Below are 22,509 nucleotides of genomic sequence, written 5' to 3'. Positions count from 1 at the left end.
GGTAGACTATTAATCTCTTATCTAAACTCTTATCTAACTCAAATTCTGAGTCTAGATTGCCCAAATCAATATGTGTATGAGTCTAGCAGTTATTATGCAGGATTACTGGCTTTAATAATTTATATTGTATTCCTACCAGTGAACCAGGGGCTTATGTGGATTGTTGGCCAGCAGATAGAAGTTGTTCACCAGTAACTGGGCATTATAATGCCATTGTAATCTTATTTATTAAATAGCATGCTATCAAGTGAAAAAACAATAAGAATAAACCAAACTGAAGGTCATCCTGCAAAACAACTGCCTTGAACTCTTCAAAAATGTCAAGATCATAAAAAACAACAAAAAAGCCATTCTAAACTAAAAGAGACTGAAGCTAGATGGCAACTAAACATAATGATTAAATCCTGCATCAAAAAAATAAAAAAATAAAGACCAACTATAAGGGATGTTATTGGGACAACTGGAGAAATATGACTATGGACTATATATCACATAATAGTATTGTATTAATGTTAAGTTTGCTGATTGCAGTGATTATATTGTGGATATAGGGAGAATATCCTTATTTTTAGGTGATACATTCTGAACTCTTTAGGGATAAAGTGTCATGATGTCTATGACTATCAAAGGGCTCAGAAACAAAAAGTGGGTATATATAAAGACCAAAAGAAAAAGCAAATGTGGCAAAACGTTAACAATTGGTAAACCTTGAATCTATGTGATGAACAAATGAATACTCATTGTGCTATTCTTGTAAGGTTTCTGCAGTTGTGAAAATTCTCAAAATAAAAAGTTAGGAAAATAAAGAAAAATGACAAAAAAAAAATAAGGTATAAGGGAAAATAATTTTGAACTTAGAATTTAATACTCTGATAAATTATTAATCAAGAATGACAGTAAAATGTCTTCAGAAAGAAACATTGCATTTTCTCTGAACAATACAAAACTAAGCTTAACTAAAATAATTTGATGTAACAGTCTTACACAGAAAAAAGACTCCCTAAGGGAAAGTATTTCATGTGATAGAACTGTTTTTATACATTATTAAGAAGGCTGACCCATCATGCAGAATAAGCTACCACACCTGACCCTCAAGGAGACAAAACCTATTTCAGGAATCTTGTACCCTGGTTGAAACTGTCAACTACTACTTTAATTGGCACTTCTAATTCAAAATAATGCTAAAAGACAACTTGCACTTTTAAATAACTGAAAAACTTAAATCATATATACTTGTCAGAATGCCACATGGAAAAAGCTATCCTTTTTACTTAAGCTTCAAATCTTTAATAGCTGCAAATCAATTATACTTCAACTGTAGGCGAATTTCTGCAGGTGCTTTGAATAAATTAGAAAGCAGGTCTTCTAACTACATCACGATGAACTGGATATATAATCTGAGAAAACTGCTTATTATCCAAAACATACCAACCCAAAGCAAACGATGAACCACAAAGGTATGGAGTTAAGTCATTCATGGTGTTGCCTGCTACACACGTGCCAAAGATAGTATAGGTGCTACTAAACTTAGGCTGGTGCTATTTAAGTCCAGGTAAACCCTATATAAGTTGAAAATATCATAAGTCAAAAATTCATTTAATAAACCTAACATTTGAGAATCATAGCTTAACCTATCCTACCTTCAACATGCTCCACTTGTATTAGCCTACAGTTGGGCAAAATCATCTAACACAAAGCCTATTTTATAACAAAATGTTGAATATTTCATGTAATTTCTTGAATTTATTAAATACTGAAAGTGAAAAACGGAATGGTTACATGGGTACTTGTACGATTTCTCCTAAACTTGTCTGACTGCACATTGCTTTCCCACCATCATAAAGCCAAAAATCGTTAAGTCAAACCATCATAAGTAAGGGACTGTCTGTATACACGAGGTTTCTAGGCATCGCCTGTCTTTTGAAAGGCAGCATAGACCCTCCTTATAGCATCCATGCTAGCAACTGAAGGCTATTTAACAGCTCTCTGGGTCTATGGAGGCCTTACACCCCTGAGAGCTATCCTGCAACTAGTTTAGCCATCCCTGTAGGTGAATAGTGCAGAGGATCAGAGCTTGGGTCCAGCCTTTTGAAAGGGTTGCTTTTCTCTGGACATACTTCATTTTGCAAATGATACATCAATTTTACTTTTTTTCAGGTACTTCCAACAAAGCAATTCACGTATGTCTTGTTTTCTATCAAACCTTTAAAGTTATTTTACCAATTCACTTGTGAAAGAACTGTACATTTTCCACTGTCAGAGATCTAGTCCCACAACTGTATTCACAAAACAATAAAGACAATACAGTATAAAAATAAGCAAACTTTTCAAAATCATAAGGAAAATTAGATTTTTGACAATATGAATAACTCATATGAATAACTCTTTAGCTCTTAGACTTTACCAGGAATGCTTATAAACAATCTGGTATTACATGGCAATGATTTAACAACAAAACTGGAAGTATTCTAAAATGTCAGAAAGCACTTTTAATTCAGTTGTCTTCAATGGTTTACACTGAATGAGATATATCAAAAAGTTACCATACATTAAGACTTATAACTAAAAACTGTATTTCTACATACAGATGCTTCAAAAGCAAATTCACCAACGTTATGGTTTCTTTCATCAGTGAAATGGTATACAGCAGATGATTAAATAAATATTTACTAAACTTAATCTATGGAATTTATTCTTTAATTAATTATACTGTTTTCAAATAGAACACTGCTCTTAAACTTTTAAGAAGTATGAACCCTTTTGGGACTCTCCTGAGAAAAATGTATAGTCAAAAAGTGAAGACTTCAAAGGCTGAAGAGACTCAGGTTAAGAACAGGTGACATAGAATCACACACCTTAATGTGATTTAATTGTACATTACTCAAATGGGCATCACATTACTTAGCCTTATCCTGACTGCAGAGCTGACTGAAATATAATTCCAAGAAATAAAAATATTTAGTAACTTATGGTTAACCTGGTTCATTCAGAAGCGTTCACTACTTCATCTACAAAAAAACGATAGGCCTTTTCACTGCACAGACATGAGCAGCCGCAGAAGCCTGTGGTTCGTATTCCGTTTTGCTCATGATCATTAAACCCATTCTTTGCTATAACCCCAGGATACGCTTGGAACCCAGCAAACTTTCAAATGCAGGGCATCCTATGAAATACCTAACCAGTAATACTCAAAACTGTCAAGGTCATCAAAAACAAGGAATGTGTGAGAAACTGTCATAGCCAAGAGGAACTTAGGTAGACATGACAACTAAATGTAATGTGGTACCCTCTACAGGATCCTGGAACAGAAAAAGGATGTTAGCTCAAGTGACAGAAAGCTGAAGTCTTATGGCTGGAAGTTTAAAAGGACAGAGTCTAAGGACAACAGAACAGTTCAAAATTAGGAGGGAATTCTACCAAACAACAAAAGAGGAAATGAAAACTAAAGAGAAAGTGATTCTAAAAATCTGAGTATAATCTCTGCCCAAATTTCTGCCTGACAAGCAAATTTCACAGGCACAAGTAAGTCTCCAGGCTCTGCCGCCCAACAGCAGCAACAACAAAAAGTCTTCAGGCTAAAAAGCAGCAGTGGAAAGCCATGAATCAGAGTAGAGATATCAGATGCTATACACTGATGGAAAGACAAAGTTTGCCTACTAGAACAAAAATAAAAATCCCCAGAAGAACATAACAGAATCCAGAATCACTACAATATTTACAATATTAAGTTTTCAACCCGAAATTACTTGCTCATTTCACCTCCACAGAAGTATTGGACTATGACCTACTCCTAATGGAGGTAGATCACAGGAGCCTACCTCCCATGATCACTGTGCTGGATGCCCAATACCTGTCCCATACCATAACTGTGCCAGATGTCCTGAATCTAGTGAACCTGAATTTTCCTCAGCTAACTCATGATCTTAGCCATGAATCGCCACAAGAATCTCTTGTAAACTCTCAGGGAAGCTAAAACCAATAGTATTACCCAGAAACTGTAGCTTATCTTCTCTTGTTAGCTTTTGTTCAACAGCGGCCCTCTCCTTATATATCTATCCAACTTTTCAAAATTAATTAGGTGATAAGAGATAGAAAGAAGCAAGAGAATGACGAATACAAAAACTAGGCCTATAGCAAATAGCAATGCTTAATAAATATTTGTTGAATTAATGATAAAAGTTTATAAAGATGTCATTAGCAGAAAAACAAGGTGAAAACATTTTACTAACTTTATTGAATACTAGAAAGAAAACAGAAGGGGATCAGATCAGTACCACTGACCAGGTACATGATATACCGTCCAGATCCAGTCACATACTGACCATATGGCCTCAGACAACTGACTCAGAATGAATCCACCCTCTGGTGGAAACTTTTTAAAAGCTCTGAAACTAATGTGAATAGCAATAGCTCTAAAACAATCTATCACACAATGACTTAAAAACACACAAAAAACCCAGAATATCAAATGGCAGTTTTTTTCCCTTCTTGAAAAATATTCGTAACAGTAGCCTGACCTATTGTAAGTACCCTCATTATGTATAGGAATAAACAAAATTACAATAAAACTTTATCTAGGAATGTGCTAGTACAAAATAAGTGTTCTTATCACTTTAAAATTCACATACTAGGCCGTGTGGGATTCAAAGATGCAAAACAAAACCTCTTATTCTAAAGGAGTGTCCAGTGCTCTTAGAATGGAAAGTGAAACATTAAGTGTCTAAAGATGAGAAATGATAAACACTCCACGACCACAGCTCTTAGAAAAACTTTTCATTTATTCTATGTGCCCTCTGAAAACATATTTGCTGGTACAAAAGCTGCATTTTGTGTCCTAAAGCAAGCTATGAATTCACTATGTTAATAAATAACAGGATAAAAAAGATTTCAATAAATCTCTTCCAAACTCACAGGATTAGGAAAGAAAGCATCTGCTGTAAAGCAAATCAAACAAAATCCCAAAAGAGAGGTAATGAAACTGAACTTTATAAGGAAAAGGTGTTTCTTGATCAGTTTCATTATCTTTTTACAAAGAATACTGATCTTAAATACCACTTGGTTTCATAAAATACAATCCTTCGTTGCCTCTAATTTGTAATTTTATTAAGAATTTAAAATATGGTCTCTAAGATTGACAAAGACAACAGTACTTTTCTCCCTACGTAGTTCTTACCAACTTGGTCAAAAGAGCTATGACTATTCATAACTGATTTAATCAAAGTAATGTTCTAATTAATCAAGTACAATGAAAAAGATCTGAGGAACTCCAAAGTTGCTTTTTTCAACAAATGCCAAAACTATGACATTTAATAAATTTGACAGTTAACTAAAAATATATTCTGAAATCATTACATACTTCTATATGGCCCAAGCTTTCCAAATTTTGGCATATTGACTGAGCCATGTTTTCAAACGTCAAAAGAAAGTCGTCATTTATTTCAATTGCATTCAGCAAATTCTCAGTGGTAGCCTACTTACTACATATTTAGTATTGTGCAAGTCAATTGATCAGGGTTCCAATAAAATACAAACAGAAATGGAATTAGAGGAACCATTTCTGCACACTTCTGGGGGTGTGAAACGCGTATTTCACCTTTCCATTCTATTTCAGAACGTAGTATCAAAGGATGCAACAAAGACCAGAGGGTAGCAATGGGGAAATCTCAGCATAAAGAAGTATAGGTGAGGTGTGTGTTTGTTTGTTTAATTAAAAATCCTAAGTCCCCTGCTGGTTAGCTACAGCACAGTGCATAAAGTTTATTATGATGACAACTGTTTCTAAAAAGGAAAATTTTATTCCTGTCCTTTAACTGTCTTCCTTTTAAAGTCTTTCTCTACTCCTCAAACCATGACCAATTCTACACAGTACTTTTGATTTCCAGGGACAACAAGGTGATGACTGTTCTTTGTAGACGAGCGGACTGAAACGTAGGCCCCAGGTGTCTACCGCGCGGCTTCTGACTCCGGGAAGTGAAGAGGGAAGCCCACCTCCTGACAGGGTTTCCCGTACGCTAAGAACAGAGCCCCAACGCACAGCGACGTGGAAGGAGAGAGCGAACGTAGTACGGGACCCCAGAGGGGTCGGCGCGCCAGTTGTCACCCGGTTAGCAGCATATGGGAGCGCAGGGGTTGCCCCCGGCCCCCTTGGCAAGCGCGGCGACCGCTTCGCGGGGCCTGGAGGCGGAGGCGAGGCTGGGGTGGTGAAGGGCGCGGCGGGCGGGCGGCCGGCGGGAGAGTCCAGCACGTTACTCCCGCGGCGGAGGCGCACGTGGGCCCCGAAGCCGCAGGGCCTCCAGAGGTGCTGGGGCAGAGAGCGGCAGGTGCGGGAAAGGCGAGCGGCTCTTCCAAGAGGATGGGCCCCGGAGGCCGCAGGCCAGAGAGGGGGAGGACAACCCCCGGAGCAGCGGCATTGGGGTCTGGGAGCCCGAGACACTGGCAGCACGGGCAGGTAGGGAAGGGCATGGGCGCTCGAGGGGCGGCAGCGTAGCGGGGGGCAGAGAGATCGGATAGGGGCCCCGGGGACGCCCGCCGGCGCCGAACCCCAGCTCACCGTGCCTCCGTCCTTAATGATGATCTTCTTGGCCAGCATGATACTGCGGTTCGCGGCCCGTTTCTTCTTCTTCCCCTGGGTCATTTTACCATCCTCGACTCCTGGCGCTGCTGCAGCCACTCCCGGGGCGGCCGGCCTCAGCGGCGAGTGCCGTCCCGCCACTACTGCCGGGCCGAGCCGCTCGGGGCGCCCGCCGCCATCTTGAGGGCCCGGCCTGCCTCCGGCGGCGCGTCACATCGTGCGATCTGCTGACGAGCCCGCCCCGCCCACGTGACGCCGCCCCGCCCCCTCGGCCGCTCCGCAGTTGCCGCGCCAGGAGGGAGGCCCGGGAGGAAAGCCCTTAGGCTCACCGTGTGCTGCTGGCTTCCTGTCAAGCCCTGCGCTTTCGATTCACCCAGCTCTTAATCTTCACTTCTGGGCGGTAGGGACCGTTATTGTCTCCCCTTCACAGATGAAAATTTAAGTGTCAGTAGTAGTTACCTGCTCACGCAAATAGGCTGATAAATGGTTGCACGGGAATTCTAACCAGAAGTCCTAAACCATTAGCACATTCTCCAACTGTGTTTAACCAAGACGGGGACTGAAGGGAACAGTAAAGAAAAATCATTTTCCAGAAATAGTGGGTAACCTGAGGGGTAAAGATAAGTTGGTTTTTAAGGAATAGTCTGGTCCTTCTGGTGCTCAGGGCACCCATTCAAACTCAAGTGGATCATGCTTGTTTACTCCAGCTTCAGTCTTAGGACCTTTATTCTCGTCAATAAAAACTTAGATGACCTGACACTTTGTAGGCGACTACTTTTTTATTATTTTGTTTAAAAAACAATTTGATGGAAAAATTGCCAGAAACAGCAATTGACACAGGTATAATGTGGACTGTAGATTAAACTATAATCAAAATGTTAAATTTTGATTCTGATTACCGTGTTGTATAAAAGAATATCCTTTTCCTTAAGAAATAAAGACGGGGAAAAATAATAAACACCGGTACCCCACAAATATGTACAAATAAATGTTTAAATGTTTTGAATAAAATAAAAATTTTAAAAAGAAACACTTTAGTCTTAAGGAGAGAAGGGATACGATGCACACTACCTACCCTCAAATGGTTACAAAATAACGTGTGTATAAGTGGGAGGAAAGCAGTGACAAAGCAAAATGGAAAAATGCTAAAAAAAAAAAAATAATAATAATAATAATGAATCTGGGTATGGTGGTTTTAAAATATGTTCACAAATTCAATGATATGTCTCCTTGGGAGAGGTGGAGTCAAATTCCCTTACCCTTGCTTGTGGGCTGGGCTTAGTGACTTTTGGTTTGATAGAGAATAAAGCAGAAGTGACCATATTGACTTCACAGGCTAAGTCATAAAAGTCACTGCATTTTCCTGCTAGCTCTCTCATTCACTCTGGGCCCCAGGGTCTGGGAGAAGCCAGCTGCCATGTCATGAGGACACTCAGGAAGCCTGTGGAGAGAGCCAGTTGCCCAAGGACTGAAGCCTCCTACAAAAGCCACATGAGTGAGCCATCTTAGAAGTGGATCTTCCAACATGGTCAAGCCTTTAGCTGTCTGCAACCTCTGCCAACATTCTTACTACAGCCTCATGAGAGACCCTCAGCTAGGAGAGTTGATCAAATTGGCAATATACTGAAAATATAAAATCATCTAGAAAATGAAAATTAAATTCCAGGCTACCTGAGGAATAGATACAAATGAAAGTAAAAAAAGAAACATGGGGAAGAGGAATACAATAGCTATGATAATAAAATAAAAGAAAGATAAAAAGGATTAGAGAGAAAACGACACAGAAAAAATTATTTGGGCCTCCAACCAAAAATCAACAACAACCATCATTTCCAAAGTGGGAAAAAATTAAGTGGTGCCTAACTTCAAAATAATAACTCAAAGCAGTGCAACAGTGAAGGAACATTTTCAGAAAAACTCAAGGAAAGAAAGTATTGGCCAATGATTTGTATGTAGCCAAGCTGTACTTTTAAGTATCTAGGCTCTAGAAGAAAATTTAAACATGCTATAACTCAGAGTACTGTACTGTCTGAGTACAAGCCCTCCTTGAGTTCTCTACTGTAAGAGCTTCATCAGGCCAAGAGTTGATTGGGGAGACTTTAGGTAAAGTACTGATAGAGAATATTAAATATCTTTTAAATTTTAAATATATTAAATTTTGTAACAAAGGCAGAGATTAGAGTGGGAAAATAATGTGTGTTACACGTTAATCTAATAGAATTAAGGAAACTAAGAAATATGAGAAAATAGGAGAAAGAATAAGTTCACTGATTGTCACATAGGCAATTAATCGGAGAAGAGTGATTTCCGTTAATTTTAGAATACATACTCTTGACTATACAAGGGTACTTCAAAAAGTTCATGGAAAAATAGGATTTTATAAGGTGAATCTTTCTATGAACTTTTTGAAGTACCCTTGTATATCCTTAGTGGGTTATATTCTAAGGACAAAGAGAAATGCAAAGAAATCTTTAATTTTACTCAGTATGTTTATTATTAGTAATATTGGTATTATAGTTTTAAAACATACTGTATAATAAAACATATAAGCAATTACGTTAACATTATTAGGAACCAAGATTTCCACTGTAAGAGGAAAAAATAAGAAAAAACCTGATATTAAATTTTAATTGTAAATATTGATTTGAATTCATGATCTTTTTAAAAAATATACTTCCTAGCTCTGTCCACTGAAATGGCCTAGAAGTAATAACACTTCAACAATGGATTCTAAATTCCATTCCCTTTAAAAGAACACTCAAGAAGCCTGTAGAGAGATCCAGTTGTCCAAGGACTGAAGCCTCCTACAAACAGCTGATAGTCCAGGAGAAACAGCTGATAGTTCAGGTTTGGAACAAGACAAATAAAAAGTAAGTCTGGGACATCTTGTGTCTGAAGCAAGGAAGAACTCGAAGACTAATATGGTCATGTCTAAAAGACACAAGAGCTAGATTGCAGTGACTTCCACTGGCTACAGGCTCACATATGACTATAATTTATTAAGTAATTTTTAAAAAATTCATGAAGACAGTGATATTTGAAAAAAGGCATTGGGGAAAAGAGGGAAATAGACTTTAAAAAGTAGAATATAAATTAATAAATGTAGAAGAAAATTAGAGAAAAAAAATTTTTAATCACCACTTTGCACTTCAGTGTAATAAATGATTCAGTCAAGAATCATCAACTGATGCTAAAGCCACTGAATGAAAGGCTGTTGGGAAACAATATTTCCATTCCATTACTCCATAGATTACTAAGGGGAAAAAATGACCTTTACAATGGAGAGATTTGGTAGTCATCACCTTAACCAAATAATAGATTACCAACCAAATAATTAGACAATCTAGAATTATGTGCCTTCAAAGATGATACAATATAAAAGCTACTTCACCTGTGAAATAGTCTTACCAAAAACAATTAAGCTGAAGCTAGTCAAACCTACTGACTTAACGTTTAGTTCAAAGGAAATGCAAAGAATAAGGGAACAAGTCAAAGGCCATAGATCCAGAATAGGAGCCAAAAGACTTAGATTCTTCCAAAAGTCTTATGTGGGAAAAAAGCAATGGTGGGAAGGGTACGGAGGGGAATGTGCAGGGAGGTATCTCTAGATTAAAAGATCCAATGGAATACAAAGCATGTATCTCAACTGTATCCTGGTTCAAAAAAAAGCTATAAAAAGCCATTTTTCAGACACTTAGAAGTATTTGAATATGAACTTAGATAATGCAGTCCAAATTAATTTAAATTTTCTTAACTGTGATAATGGTATTGAGATTAATTTTTTAGGACATGCATACTTAAGTATTTAGGGGGTAAGGTGTCCTGATAGAGATAAAGCTAGTGTGGCAAAATGTTAATCATTGCTTAATTTAGATAGTATACCATTCTTTCAACTTTTATGTATGTTTTGAAATGGAAAGCTGGAGAAATTTTTAACTTACAAAAAAAGTTTTTTTAACACCACCACCTGTGTGAGCTCATGGAGATAACTCATGAGTTTTTTAAAGCTAAGCTAAAATCTGTCATAGCACAACTGAAGCCATTAAAATGGCAACAATATAATAAAAACAAAATATTCAAAAGAAAACCAAACGTGGCTTATGAGAAAAATGGAGACAAATAATATGAAGTAATGGAAATTTGAGGCATTTTGTAGTATCCAAAACAAGATGCACTTTTTAAAATTCTAGAATGCACGGCAGTACTACTGAACAGTTATAAAATGAAACAGAGGTTCATGTTTTTCATGAATTTCTATAAACCTATCAGTCACCCAGGACATATTACCCTGCCTTTGCTATATTTAGAAAACCTACTGAAGCAGCACTTATATATTAGAAAAAGCACTTAACATCATAATTTTAAGTTACTTTATTTACTATCCAGGCAGAATAAAACAAAACATAATGAAACTTTAGTCTAAAGGACAAAACTTAATAAAGCCCCAATTATTAGAAATCATATGTATGTGCAGTGTTTTTTAAAAGAAAGGGCAAACACACAAAAACCCTCAGATTTTGTTAAAAACACACGTCTGATTTAGAACATTTAACTAAGCCTCTTAAATAGTCTACATTTAAAGTACATTTTAACAAGAGTGAATTTGTAGATGATTACCCCAAAACACCATAACAACATTCATTATTCTTTTAAGCCTTCAGTGAGTTCTACTTTAAAAATAAGGAAAGTGCATATCTAAGATAAACTGTATTTCCAAAGGAATATCATGTTGTTTTAAAGTTATTACTTCTTTAAATAAAATAAATAATATTTATTTTAGAAAACCTAAATGAATAAATAAAAATAAACGCATAAATAAGAAACTGATCTGTAGGTCCAATGGAGGAATGATGCTTAACCCTACTAAAGGATGACTAGGAATGTGGACCTAACAACAGTGAAGCCCTATTGTGAGTCATAGTAACAACTAGTATCAGTTTTATTCTATTAGTGCTTCCTTATAATGGAAGTGATGGTTAATGGTTAGTTTAAAATTAGCTCAAAATTGTATATTAATATAAATATAGATAAAAGGTTTATAAACCAATTTTTAATTTTTTTCTTTAAAATATTCCAACATTAACACCAAAATCAAGGATTTGGATCACCCATACTGGGTAGCCATCAAAAAAAGAAAAAAAAATTAAAATATTCCAGTATTTAATAAAGTTATCATTAGGCATCACAACTAAAAAGTAAATTACAATATTATGCTATATATAATACATATAAGGAGTCTTCAAAAAGCTCTTGGAAAATAAGTATTATAAAAAAGCTATGCATGGATTACAAAGTTTTTAGCAAAATAAACTCGTACTAACTTGTTATAACATGTCTAAACAAGATCTAGTTTGAGATACTAAGAAGGATAAAGACATCAATTTGAAAGGAGTCTCTATCAGAGCAACATAAATTCTGCTAAAATGGATGCAAGAACGAACATCAAATTGATGGAAGCATGGTGACAGAATGGTGACATCACTGATGCTTTATGAAAAGTTTATGGGAACCAAACCCCAAAGAAATAAGCAGTTTACAAATGGATAATTCATTTTAAGAAGAGAAAAGACAATGTTGAAGGTCAAGCCTGCAGTGGCAGATCATCCACATCAATTTGTGAAGAAATAATTAATCTTGTTTGTGCCCTAAATGAAGAGGACTGATGATTAATAGTAGAAACAACAGCCAGCATCAGAGACATTTCAACTGGTTCAGCTTACACAATTCAGACTAAAAAATTACAGTTGAGCAAACTTTACATTAGATGGGTGCCAAAATTGTTATGCCCAGATCAGCTGCAGACATGAGCAGAACTTTCAATGGAAATTTTAAACAAGTAGGATCAAGATCCTGAAGCATTCCTTGGAAGAATTGTAACAGGAGATGAAACATGGCCTTACCAGTATGATCCTGAAGACAAGGCACAATCAAAGTAATGGCTACCAAGGGATGGAAATGATCCAGTCAAAGCAAAAGTGGCAAAGGTCATGCCAACAGTTTTTTGGGATGCTCAAGGCATTTTGCTTGTTGACTTTCTAAAGGGCCAAAGAATGATAACATGCTTATTATGAGAGTGTCTGGAGAAAGTTAGCCAAAACTCTAACAGAAAAATGCCTAGGAAAGCTTCACCAGAGAGTCCCTCTCCACTATGACAATGTTCCTCTCATTCCTCTCATCAAACAAAGGTAATTTTGCAAGGGTTTTAATGGAAAACCATTAGGCATCCCCCTTGTAGTCCTGATTTGGCTCCTTCTGACCACCCATTTTTCTTCAGTTAATGATGTAAAAAAAACCTATACTGCCATGGTTAAATTCCCAGGACCCTGTTCTTTATGGATGGGCTAAACAGCTGGTATCATTGCTTATGATAGGGTATTGAACTTGATAAAACTTATGTTAACAAATAAAATTTATATTTTTTGTCTTTTAATTCCATTTCCCACATACTTTTTGAAGGCCCCTTGGATGTGCTACTTAGCACAGTATCTGATTATAAAATGTTTTCTACACTAGATTCATGTTCAGAATCATTTGGCAGAGTTTCTACAATGACGAAGTATAAATTAAAAATCTCTATAAGTAAGAATTGTCATTACTTGTGTCATCCTCACAAAATCAGGAGAATGTGTATAGAGATAGAGATGAAGTGTCAGTGTAGTAATTTTGGCCTCACCTAAGGGAAGTTCTGGGCTAAGTCTTTTGGAAGTCCCAGTAATTGGAATGACTTTATTATTTATGATGGGCCCCTCAGACCACAACTGAATTTATGCCAAGGAGATGACCCATGGTGAGCTCCTGGAGCCTTATGTCACTGACGTCTCCAGGGAGGGGTGAATGCTGGAGAGTGAGTGCAACCACATGGGCAAAGAACCAATCAACCATGCCAACTAATAAAGCCTTAATAAAAATCTGGACCCCAAAGCTTAGATGAGCGTCCCTTACTCGCCATATTATGTGTGTATTGTCACACATAGTGGCCAAAAGTAGATAATGCCATGCACGACTCCACTGGGAGAGGACACTGCAGGTCCCGAGTTTGGATCCCTCCTGGACTCTGCCTTATGTATCTCTTCCATTGTCTGGTTCTAATTTGTATTTCCTTTCCCTGTAATGAATATGACTGTATGTATAATAGAGAGTTAGTTCTATCTTTCTAGCGAATTATCAATCTTGAGGGTGGATTTGGGAAACCCCTGAATTTGTAATCATCAAGACACTCTCAACTATAGTAGACACTCAAATCTTTGGCCATTGAAGGCAATTTATTTCTTCCTTGCTATTTTCTTTTCTGGAGTGTGTATGTAATTAGTCTTGCTTTGAAGGAATTCTCTCTCTTTTTTTTTATACTGTTCCTAATGAGAAATGTAGGAATTCTCTTTTTAAGAACAGTAAGGAAGACCAGTATGATTACTAATGCCAGTCACTATCTGACTCTGCTGAAAGCAGAATCTATAAGATTTAGACATTTGCATAGCACTGGGATTTGAGGACTTATATATTTTCAACAAAAAATTCGTTTTTTTTTTTTTTGTGACCGGTAAGGGGATCGCAACCCTTGGCTTGGTGTCATCCGCACCACGCTCAGCCAGTGAGTGCACCGGCCATCCCTATATAGGATCCGAACCCGCGGCAGGAGCGCTCCTGCGCTCCCAGCGCTGCACTCTCCCGAGTGAGCCACGGGGTCGGCCCAACAAAAAATTCTAATACAAAGAATAACATTACAGATTTGCAGTTAGTGCTTTTCATAGAAGTTACCATGGTTAAATTGTATACATTTTTAAATGCTGATGTTCTTATTTTAGTGATTTTTTTTAAATTAGTTTTTTATTTTTTATTTTTGTGACTGGTAAGGAGATCGTAACCCTTGGCTTGGTGTCGTCCGCACCGCGCTCAGCCAGTGAGCACACCGGCCATCACTATATAGGATCTGAACCCGCAGCCTCGGCGCTCCTAGCGCCGCACTCTCCCGAGTGAGCCACGGGGTCGGCCCTTAGTGATCTTTTAAAACAAAGCATTTTGTATAAGATTACTTCAGTAGTAGAGATGGGAATAAAATCCTGTATATGGCTTATCACATTTGCTCTCTATGCATTGAACTGATAGTCACAACAGAAGCAATTATATTCATATTATGAAGAAAATACACACCAAATCACTGTAATTACTTCACTTTGAGGCTAGCAAAGAGATATTTTAAACAAAAAACTTTAGGCTCTTATTATCATACAGGTAGCAAAATTCTAACTAGTTTAAATAAAACCCAGTCTTTTCATGCTACAGCATAGGCTGGAGAAAAGGAAAGATCATATGTGATAAAAGTAACTAGAGAGGTAGCGAAAAGATCAGTGATTCATTTTTAATACATGGAGGAGACTCACTCATGGGTAAGTCATAGACATAGGTAAAGAGGAAAAAAAGGAAATATGGAAAAAAATCCTTATAGTTACTTATGAAAATAATCTATTTCAATAAATCTATTAAATATACAAAAACTGGGTACCAAAAAATGACAAGAGAAATTTATCAATTAGAAAGCCATTTAACAAAAGACCAGTTTATACATTCCTTTGAATTATGTCCATAAAAAATTTAAATATACAAATTCCCAAACACAAAAGAACGTTTCTAAACAAATGAAATATAGACATAGACCAATTCAGGATCCAAATCATTTAAAACATATTCCAAAAGTCATAGTAAATTATGTCTTGTAATAAGAAATGAAACAGTAAAATGACAATTATATGCAACTGTTGAATTTTTAAAAAAGTCAATGATGGAGCAATGGTACCACAGTTTATTTAAATAAGCACTCTTTACTACCACTTTTATAATATACCTATTCTAAATATTGTAAGATAATGAATTTAAAGAGAAAATGTAACAACAAAAAAATAGAATTATAGTTATTCTTAAAACCTCCTAATTTTGCCCATGTGTCTAAAGTTGTGAATTATAGAAATACCTTCCAGAAAACTCAGGTATTTGGTAAAGCAAGGCACATAGGACCAGATTTTGATAAAGGTGCTTTTCCTTTGGTCCTATAACTACATTAAATATTCTGGAGATTCTTAAGATGATTTTCAGTATAGCATAAATAATTTTTATAAACTCTTCTGTAAAACATACATCCATAGTAATTAAATATTATAACAGTGAATGTAAATAAAATGAGCTATACTAAACCCTGTATTTAAAACAAAAATATCCAACTCAGTTGAATGACATTTTAAAAGTCCAGTAATTTGACAAGTATGAATAGTCAGCATTATTCTAAGTGTACAGAACATAATGTCTCAATTAGTTTCCTTTCAGATTCTATCTCCTTAGAATCTAGTTTACCTTTCCATCTATGAAATTCTGTAACATTCAATATAAACTGATGTAAACATTTAAGATTTGCATCTCTAAACTATATATCATAAAAGTAGCTTACAGCTTCTCTAAAATCACATATTAAAGAATTGATACTATTACTGTGTTGAAACATTTACCTATTGCATTATAAACTTTTCTTCCCAAATAACACATTCTTAATTTTTAATAGAACTATCAATTGGCACTGTTCTTCCATGAATTAGCACATTTTCACATTGAACAAAGTAGTTGAGACATAAAAATAAACTTTTAAAAGTATAGGAATTTAAATAATCAAGGAGTCATCATTATAAAAGCTTGATACAATAAGGCATATGGAGGTCATCAAAACACACACCACACACAAGAAAATGGTATCATCTGTAAATATGACATGATCTAGGACAAATGCCCACCTTCTCAAGTATGATTATTTCTTTATGATTTAAAAATTATAAAACTATACAGTGTAATCTCTAATAACATTTTCAAAACTACTAGAAAAGCAAGATATAAATTCTGTCTAATGAAAGCTTGCTTTGAAAATACACTTTAGACTATTTTGTCCATTTTCACAACTCTTTGATTACACTTTTATAACCTTTGTTAGAAATCTTGGAAATTGTGTTATTTTGGATACCTAAAAGTGTGTTATTACTGTAACTGACATGTCTAATATCTAATAATTTGTATAATTTTTTGAAGTGCTAAAATAGGGGCAGACTAAACCTGAGTTAACAATTAATTGTTAATGCACACTGAATTAATTCATGAGTAATCAACCAGTACTTCAATTTGAGCCGAACATAAATCTTTATATTTAGTCTTGAATTCTGTGTATTTGCAGGATTGAGATATCATTTAGCAGTAGGTAGTAAGATGGAAATCTGAATATTGTTGGAGTCTAAAAACACCATGCTCAAAATGTGGTAGTTATTGAAAATCATAAATCTGGCATCCTGAAAGTTCACCTGGTACCAGTTTGCAATCACCAGCAAACTGATTCTGAACACTTTTAAACTGTGGATGGAATTGTTTAGGACTGCAATATGTAGATACTATGTTTGCATTAGCAAGGTAACACTGCCATTTCAAATTAGCCAAGAGTCTCCAACAGTTTATAACATAGTATTTTTAAGCCAAATTCTGTTTAATGAAATCCATTAGAACTACATAAAAATATTTATTTTTTAAATAGTTTTTATATCTTTTAGGACAGACTTTTAAAAATATATACAATATGACTGAGAAAAATAAAGTAAAATACTTCTTATACTCAATAGGTAATTCTGCCTGTAGTCAATAATTAAATAAAAACCATATTCCAATTACAGAAAGCATTTTTGCCCACCAATTCATCTTATCGTTTCTAATATAGTCTCTTTCCCTTGAAAAACTTATTAAATAACTCATGTAATTTGCATCCTCAACTCCAGTGTTAATCAAAAAAGAAAAAAAACCCCCACTATTTTAAACCAAAATGGTGGCTCCTTCCCAGCAGCTTTTGTGGGGACACAGAAAGGGTACTCAGAATTCAGCTACCTCTCCCAGTCATATCATCAGACTATTCCTGGATAGTGGATTTCTGAGAGGCGTAAAAAGTTCTGAGCAGCGTTGAATTTAAAGTTATAGCACTATTTAATGTAATATGGCAATTTGGAATGTCTTCAAGAAAAGTCATTTTGGTCTCAGTCCACTGATGTCTGTAGTAGTTTTTTGGTTTTGGTTTTTGTCAACAGTTGTAGATTAAAGGAAGTTTTTACAGATCAATGAGTAAAATATTCATTTAAAAACTTTCTAGTTGTATACAGTATATGCTTGATAGTTCAAAATTTTCTAAATGGAGATATTAGACAATAATATTTTTTATTTTAAATTATTAAATGAATATTTAACCCCTTTAAATTACATTTCAGAACTTTAATGGCAATATACACACAAGTTTAACTTAAAGTATATTAAGGTATATTTATCTGATTATTAAGTATATTTATCTGATTTACAGAAAAGAAATACAATTAAGAGATTAAGGGCAAAATTCCATTAGTGCAAAAGTCACTGGCCACTATCTAGCACAGGAGCAAATGGATTGCTTTTAGCAGTCTCAAAGCATTAAAAGGTCTTATGTGTATATGGAGAAATAGATGTGTGAATCTCTACATTAAATTCAAATATGATTTTATTCTCTGACAAATCAGACTTAGTGTACTACTACTTTATCAACTGTTATGTAGTTGAACAAATAATATTCAGCAATCCTTTAATAGTCTTTTGTATAAATATAAAAATCTAAGATACATGAAAATGTTTTTTCAAATCATACTTCTATTTTTTCAGAGCTTTATAGGTAATAATTTTCAAACTTTGAATATTCCATGTGATTTGATATATCTGTACAGAAAGAGTAAGATAAAAAACGTTTAATGAGATTAAATAGACCTAATTTGCAAAAATTGATTTCTGACATTTGTCATGTGCTATCGCAAAGAGTGCATAGAACATTTCTGCAGCAATCAAAAAGGTAATATCGTTTTAAACTCAGATTTCAAGTTTTCTCCAATATTCCTTCTAATTATAATCCCTGGAAATACTTTCAAGTTTTGATTTCTAGATGCATTGTATGTTGTTACATATACACATATTTTATCCTTAAATATATTTTCAAACCATTTGAACAGTATGATCAGATTTAATGATGACATCTTCACAGAATCTGTAGAAGTCCTCTGTGCAAGATTAATGTTGAGATTCCTAGTACACCATCATGAAAAACCAGTTAAAGATAGTACACAACTACGCTTTAGTGGGATTTCCTGCAGGTTTGGGATCATAACCATATAAGAAAGTAGCTGTTATTACAAGGATGGCTCCAAGGAAAAAGACACTAAATAAGATGAAGGAAAAACGAAAAAGAGAAAATCAGATTAAAAGCAAAACAAGTTCCTTCTATTTCTTTACTATGAAAACAATTATAATTTGGAGGAAAAATGTTCCCGTAACATAGCTAACAAACATTGAATACTTAATACATTCAAGGCATTCAGCTAAATGCTTTACATGCATTATCTCATTTACTTCTCACGACAACCCTAGAATAAGTACTAGTATTCTTTTTTCATTAGTATCTTCATTTTTTACATATGAGGATACAGGTTTGAAGAGTTTAGATAACTTGCCTAAAGTCCCACAACTTTAACTGGAGACAAGATTCACATCCAGCTATGTCTGACTCTAGAGCCTGCACTCTCATCCACTGCACTATATTGTCTCCCAAAACAAAGATATTTTAAACATTGTTTTTCACCTTAACACGCATTTTGCATGCAATACATTCAATAGTAAAAGGTCTCAATTCTTTAAATATTCAAAAACATAAAAGGAAAATTTCATTCTTTTATGTTATACCGAAATAAAGCTCCATTTAAAATCTAAGGTAGTAATAAACAAAACGCAGGACTGATTTCTATAGGATGCTTTACAAAAGGAAATTAGATTAAATGCCAGTTTCTTCTTTATTCTATCTATAGATATAATCTACCTTACTATAAACTGGAAATGAACTTAAATTGGATATAAACTAGACTACCAATCTTAACTTTTAATATGTACATTTAAAAAAATTCTGTTAGAGAGACATGAATTAGTCTTGGTTTTAAAGTTTCTATTAACAGTTCAAAGTCACTCACTTGATTAAAAAAAAAACAAACTTGTTCTGTAAAGGAAAAAGATCACTAATCCTTACTGTAACATAAAAGGCCCTTCATAATATGGTCCCTCCAACTTCATCTCCCACACTTTACCACCCAATCTATAGTTCTGCAACTCCACTAGGTGAACACAATGTGCCGTTTCATGACAGTGCCTTCGTATATGCTATTCCCTCTGCAATTTCCTTTTTCACAAGAAAATGCTTATTCATAACAATTCAGGTCTAATATTTCCAAGACTCACTCCCCTGGGCAGAGTTACTCTATATAACATTTATCACAGTTATTAAATAATGCATTACTTCTATGTCTGCTCCCCTGCTCAACCATGTGCTCTTCATTCATAGTTGTACCCCCAGTGCCCTGTGTGTGTGTGTGTGTGTGTGTGTGTGTATGTGTGTGTGTGTATGTAGGGAGCTGAATAAATAATTACCTGTTATGATTAATAACTAGTGTTGACTTGATGCAAATGGGCAACTTTTCAAAAGCCTTGGGTGCAGTTATTCATATAAGATTAATATAACATTCAACCTCCTGTAATGTATAGTGTAGAAATCACTACCATAGGGATATCTGCTAATTATTTTAGGCTTTGGATAAGCTTTTGACAGGATACTTCATTAGTTATTATGAACTTTTCTTAGTTCATGCTCAACTGAAAAGTTGTCTGATCCAACCTTTTGGATCAGTGTAGGAATCCCTTCTATGATATCTCTAACAAGATCTAGATCTACTTGAATACCTAATAATGTCAAGAAATCCCTACTTTAAAAAAATTTTTTTATTTTTTATATATGTGGTTTAATGATTTATTTATTTACTTTGGACCCTGGACCTTGATGTTATTAAGAACCATGCTCTAACCAACTGAGATTATTGCCCAGCCCTCCCTGCTTCTTAAGCCAGCAATTTTTAGGTGGTACTGAAAGGAAAACTTTTGTTAGAAAAAAAATTAGAAAAATATTTTCAGAATTTAATGATTATTTCAAGGATTTGAGACCCCTCTAATAAAACTGTATATATATTTCTATTGCTGTATTGATCATACTGTTATAATTTATTTATTCACATGTCTGTCTCTCCAATCACTGTGACCTCCTTGAAGACAAGAAACTGTGTCTCCTTCATGCACTCCTTTTTTTCCCAGGACCTAGCACAATGACTGGCAGGCACAGTGAGCACTTAATAAACTTTTCATAAAAGAATAAGCAAGCCTAAATGGAAGGATGGTAATACCAATAAGCAAATATTGAGCACAAGAAAAATGTTAGGAAAGTGAGTATTGGTGATATATTATCAGTAGAGATGTCTAGCAGTCAGTAGAAAATAGAAAATAGATATCTAGTATTTAGGTGACATTGGGACTTGTCATAGAGAGGACAGATAAGATATGGTAGTGAATGAGATGTCCAAGGGAGTGAGTGAGGATTGACATGTACCAGAGGGACAATCAGAAAGGAAAGTATAGGCATACCACACTTCAGAGAAGCAACAAAAGAAAAAAAAGAAAAGTTTCAGGATGTGGAATTTAGATAACAAATGCAAATATATTACTATATTTGGAATAGAGTTGAATGAAGATTGAGAAAAGTTTACTGAAATTATTGCTTAACACGTGTTCTTCACAAAAGTAAGATTGCATTAAGATAGAGGGTTTAGTTATCTATTTTGAAAAAATAATTCATCTTCTCCATCTGGCTTGGTTTCCTGGGCATATTTTCAAAACATTCATTCATTCATTTACTCATTCATTCAGTAATAACAGTATCATTGTCTTTTCTCCTTTTATCTTTATCTAAACTCCCTCAAAAACATGAATTTACACGCAAGTATATATTTTATTGACTGACTACTATCTTTTGTCCCTCTACTTGTTTACTTCATTTACTTGTATATTCCTGGCATGATTCAAAGACTTAAAGTTAACTCCCCCGACCTTATATGAGGTTTAATTTTTTTGAAAAAGATTTGTCTTTTCAAGTATACCCTAAAAATCTGCAAGTTTCAAACATTCTCAAATAACAATAAAGCACATAATTTCTTCATCTAATGAAGCATCATTAAGATATAGGTGTTAATCATTAGGCTAGTCTCACCAGCTAAGTGATTCATTCCCACACCAAGCTGAAAACAGAAATAATTTAAGATTTTTGTCTCAGAAAAAATACAGATCTTAACATTCATGTCCCATATCTATTGTCCAGGTTGTTAGACAAGAATTAAAATAATAAATGTTCAGTACAGAAATATAAAGAGCATACTATATTTTTCTACTGCCAAATTCCATCCATAATCCTATCTCACTAACTCTCAAGAACACAAATGAATTTTACCAGCTGTGTTAAGATGTTATGATCTTGAACATTCACTCAGCAAACATACTGACTACCTATTATGTGCCAAGTACCAGTCCTACCTACATATCAGATGATGTGATAAATCTTCTGAAGAAAGAAGGAAAGAAGGTTGGAGTGGAGGGGGGTGCTCTTTTATTTAGGGTGGTCTCTAGATACAAAAGTGACATTTGAGACAAGACCTGAGGAAGTGAGGAAGTGTGCCATGTGAATATGTAGATGATGAGTATTCCAAGAAGATGGGAAGACAAATTAAAAACCATAGCAATGAGGTCAATATAGCTTTAAAAACATAAAAGAGTGAAGAGGAAAGGAGTTTCAGATGAGTACAGAGCAGTAGCTGAGGGCCAAATCATGTAGGCTGTTGACCAACAACAACTTTTGAATGAGATGGGAAATAGAGGGCTTCTGAGCAGAGCAGTGATATGATCTGATTTACAGTGAAAAAGAATCATTCTGATTGCTGAGTGGAGAAGACTGGGGGTACAGAGCAAGAGAAAAAAGGAGACAAGTCAGGGAA

The 22,509-nt window shown here is 35.1% G+C and overlaps 2 protein-coding genes across 2 annotated transcripts in view; both read right to left on the bottom strand.

Annotated features, from left to right (window-relative positions):
* The window catches only part of MFSD14A (major facilitator superfamily domain containing 14A), a 41,268-nt gene extending 34,505 nt beyond the window's left edge, over positions 1-6,763 (bottom strand). The window contains exon 1 of the mRNA XM_063103760.1: positions 6,551-6,763. Within this exon, the coding sequence (XP_062959830.1) occupies positions 6,551-6,634 (84 nt within the window). The 5' untranslated portion in view covers positions 6,635-6,763. The remainder of the gene's footprint in view (positions 1-6,550) is intronic.
* An 11,571-nt stretch (positions 6,764-18,334) lies between these two features.
* SLC35A3 (solute carrier family 35 member A3) overlaps positions 18,335-22,509 on the bottom strand; it is a 36,720-nt gene continuing 32,545 nt past the window's right edge. Inside the window, exon 8 of the mRNA XM_063104986.1 lies at positions 18,335-18,812. Within this exon, the coding sequence (XP_062961056.1) occupies positions 18,722-18,812 (91 nt within the window). The 3' untranslated portion in view covers positions 18,335-18,721. The remainder of the gene's footprint in view (positions 18,813-22,509) is intronic.

Source organism: Cynocephalus volans, chromosome 8 (genome assembly GCF_027409185.1).
Source record: "Cynocephalus volans isolate mCynVol1 chromosome 8, mCynVol1.pri, whole genome shotgun sequence".
NCBI lineage: Eukaryota > Metazoa > Chordata > Mammalia > Dermoptera > Cynocephalidae > Cynocephalus > Cynocephalus volans.
Note: the sequence above shows the minus strand (reverse complement) of the source record. Positions and strands in the feature narration are given on the sequence as shown.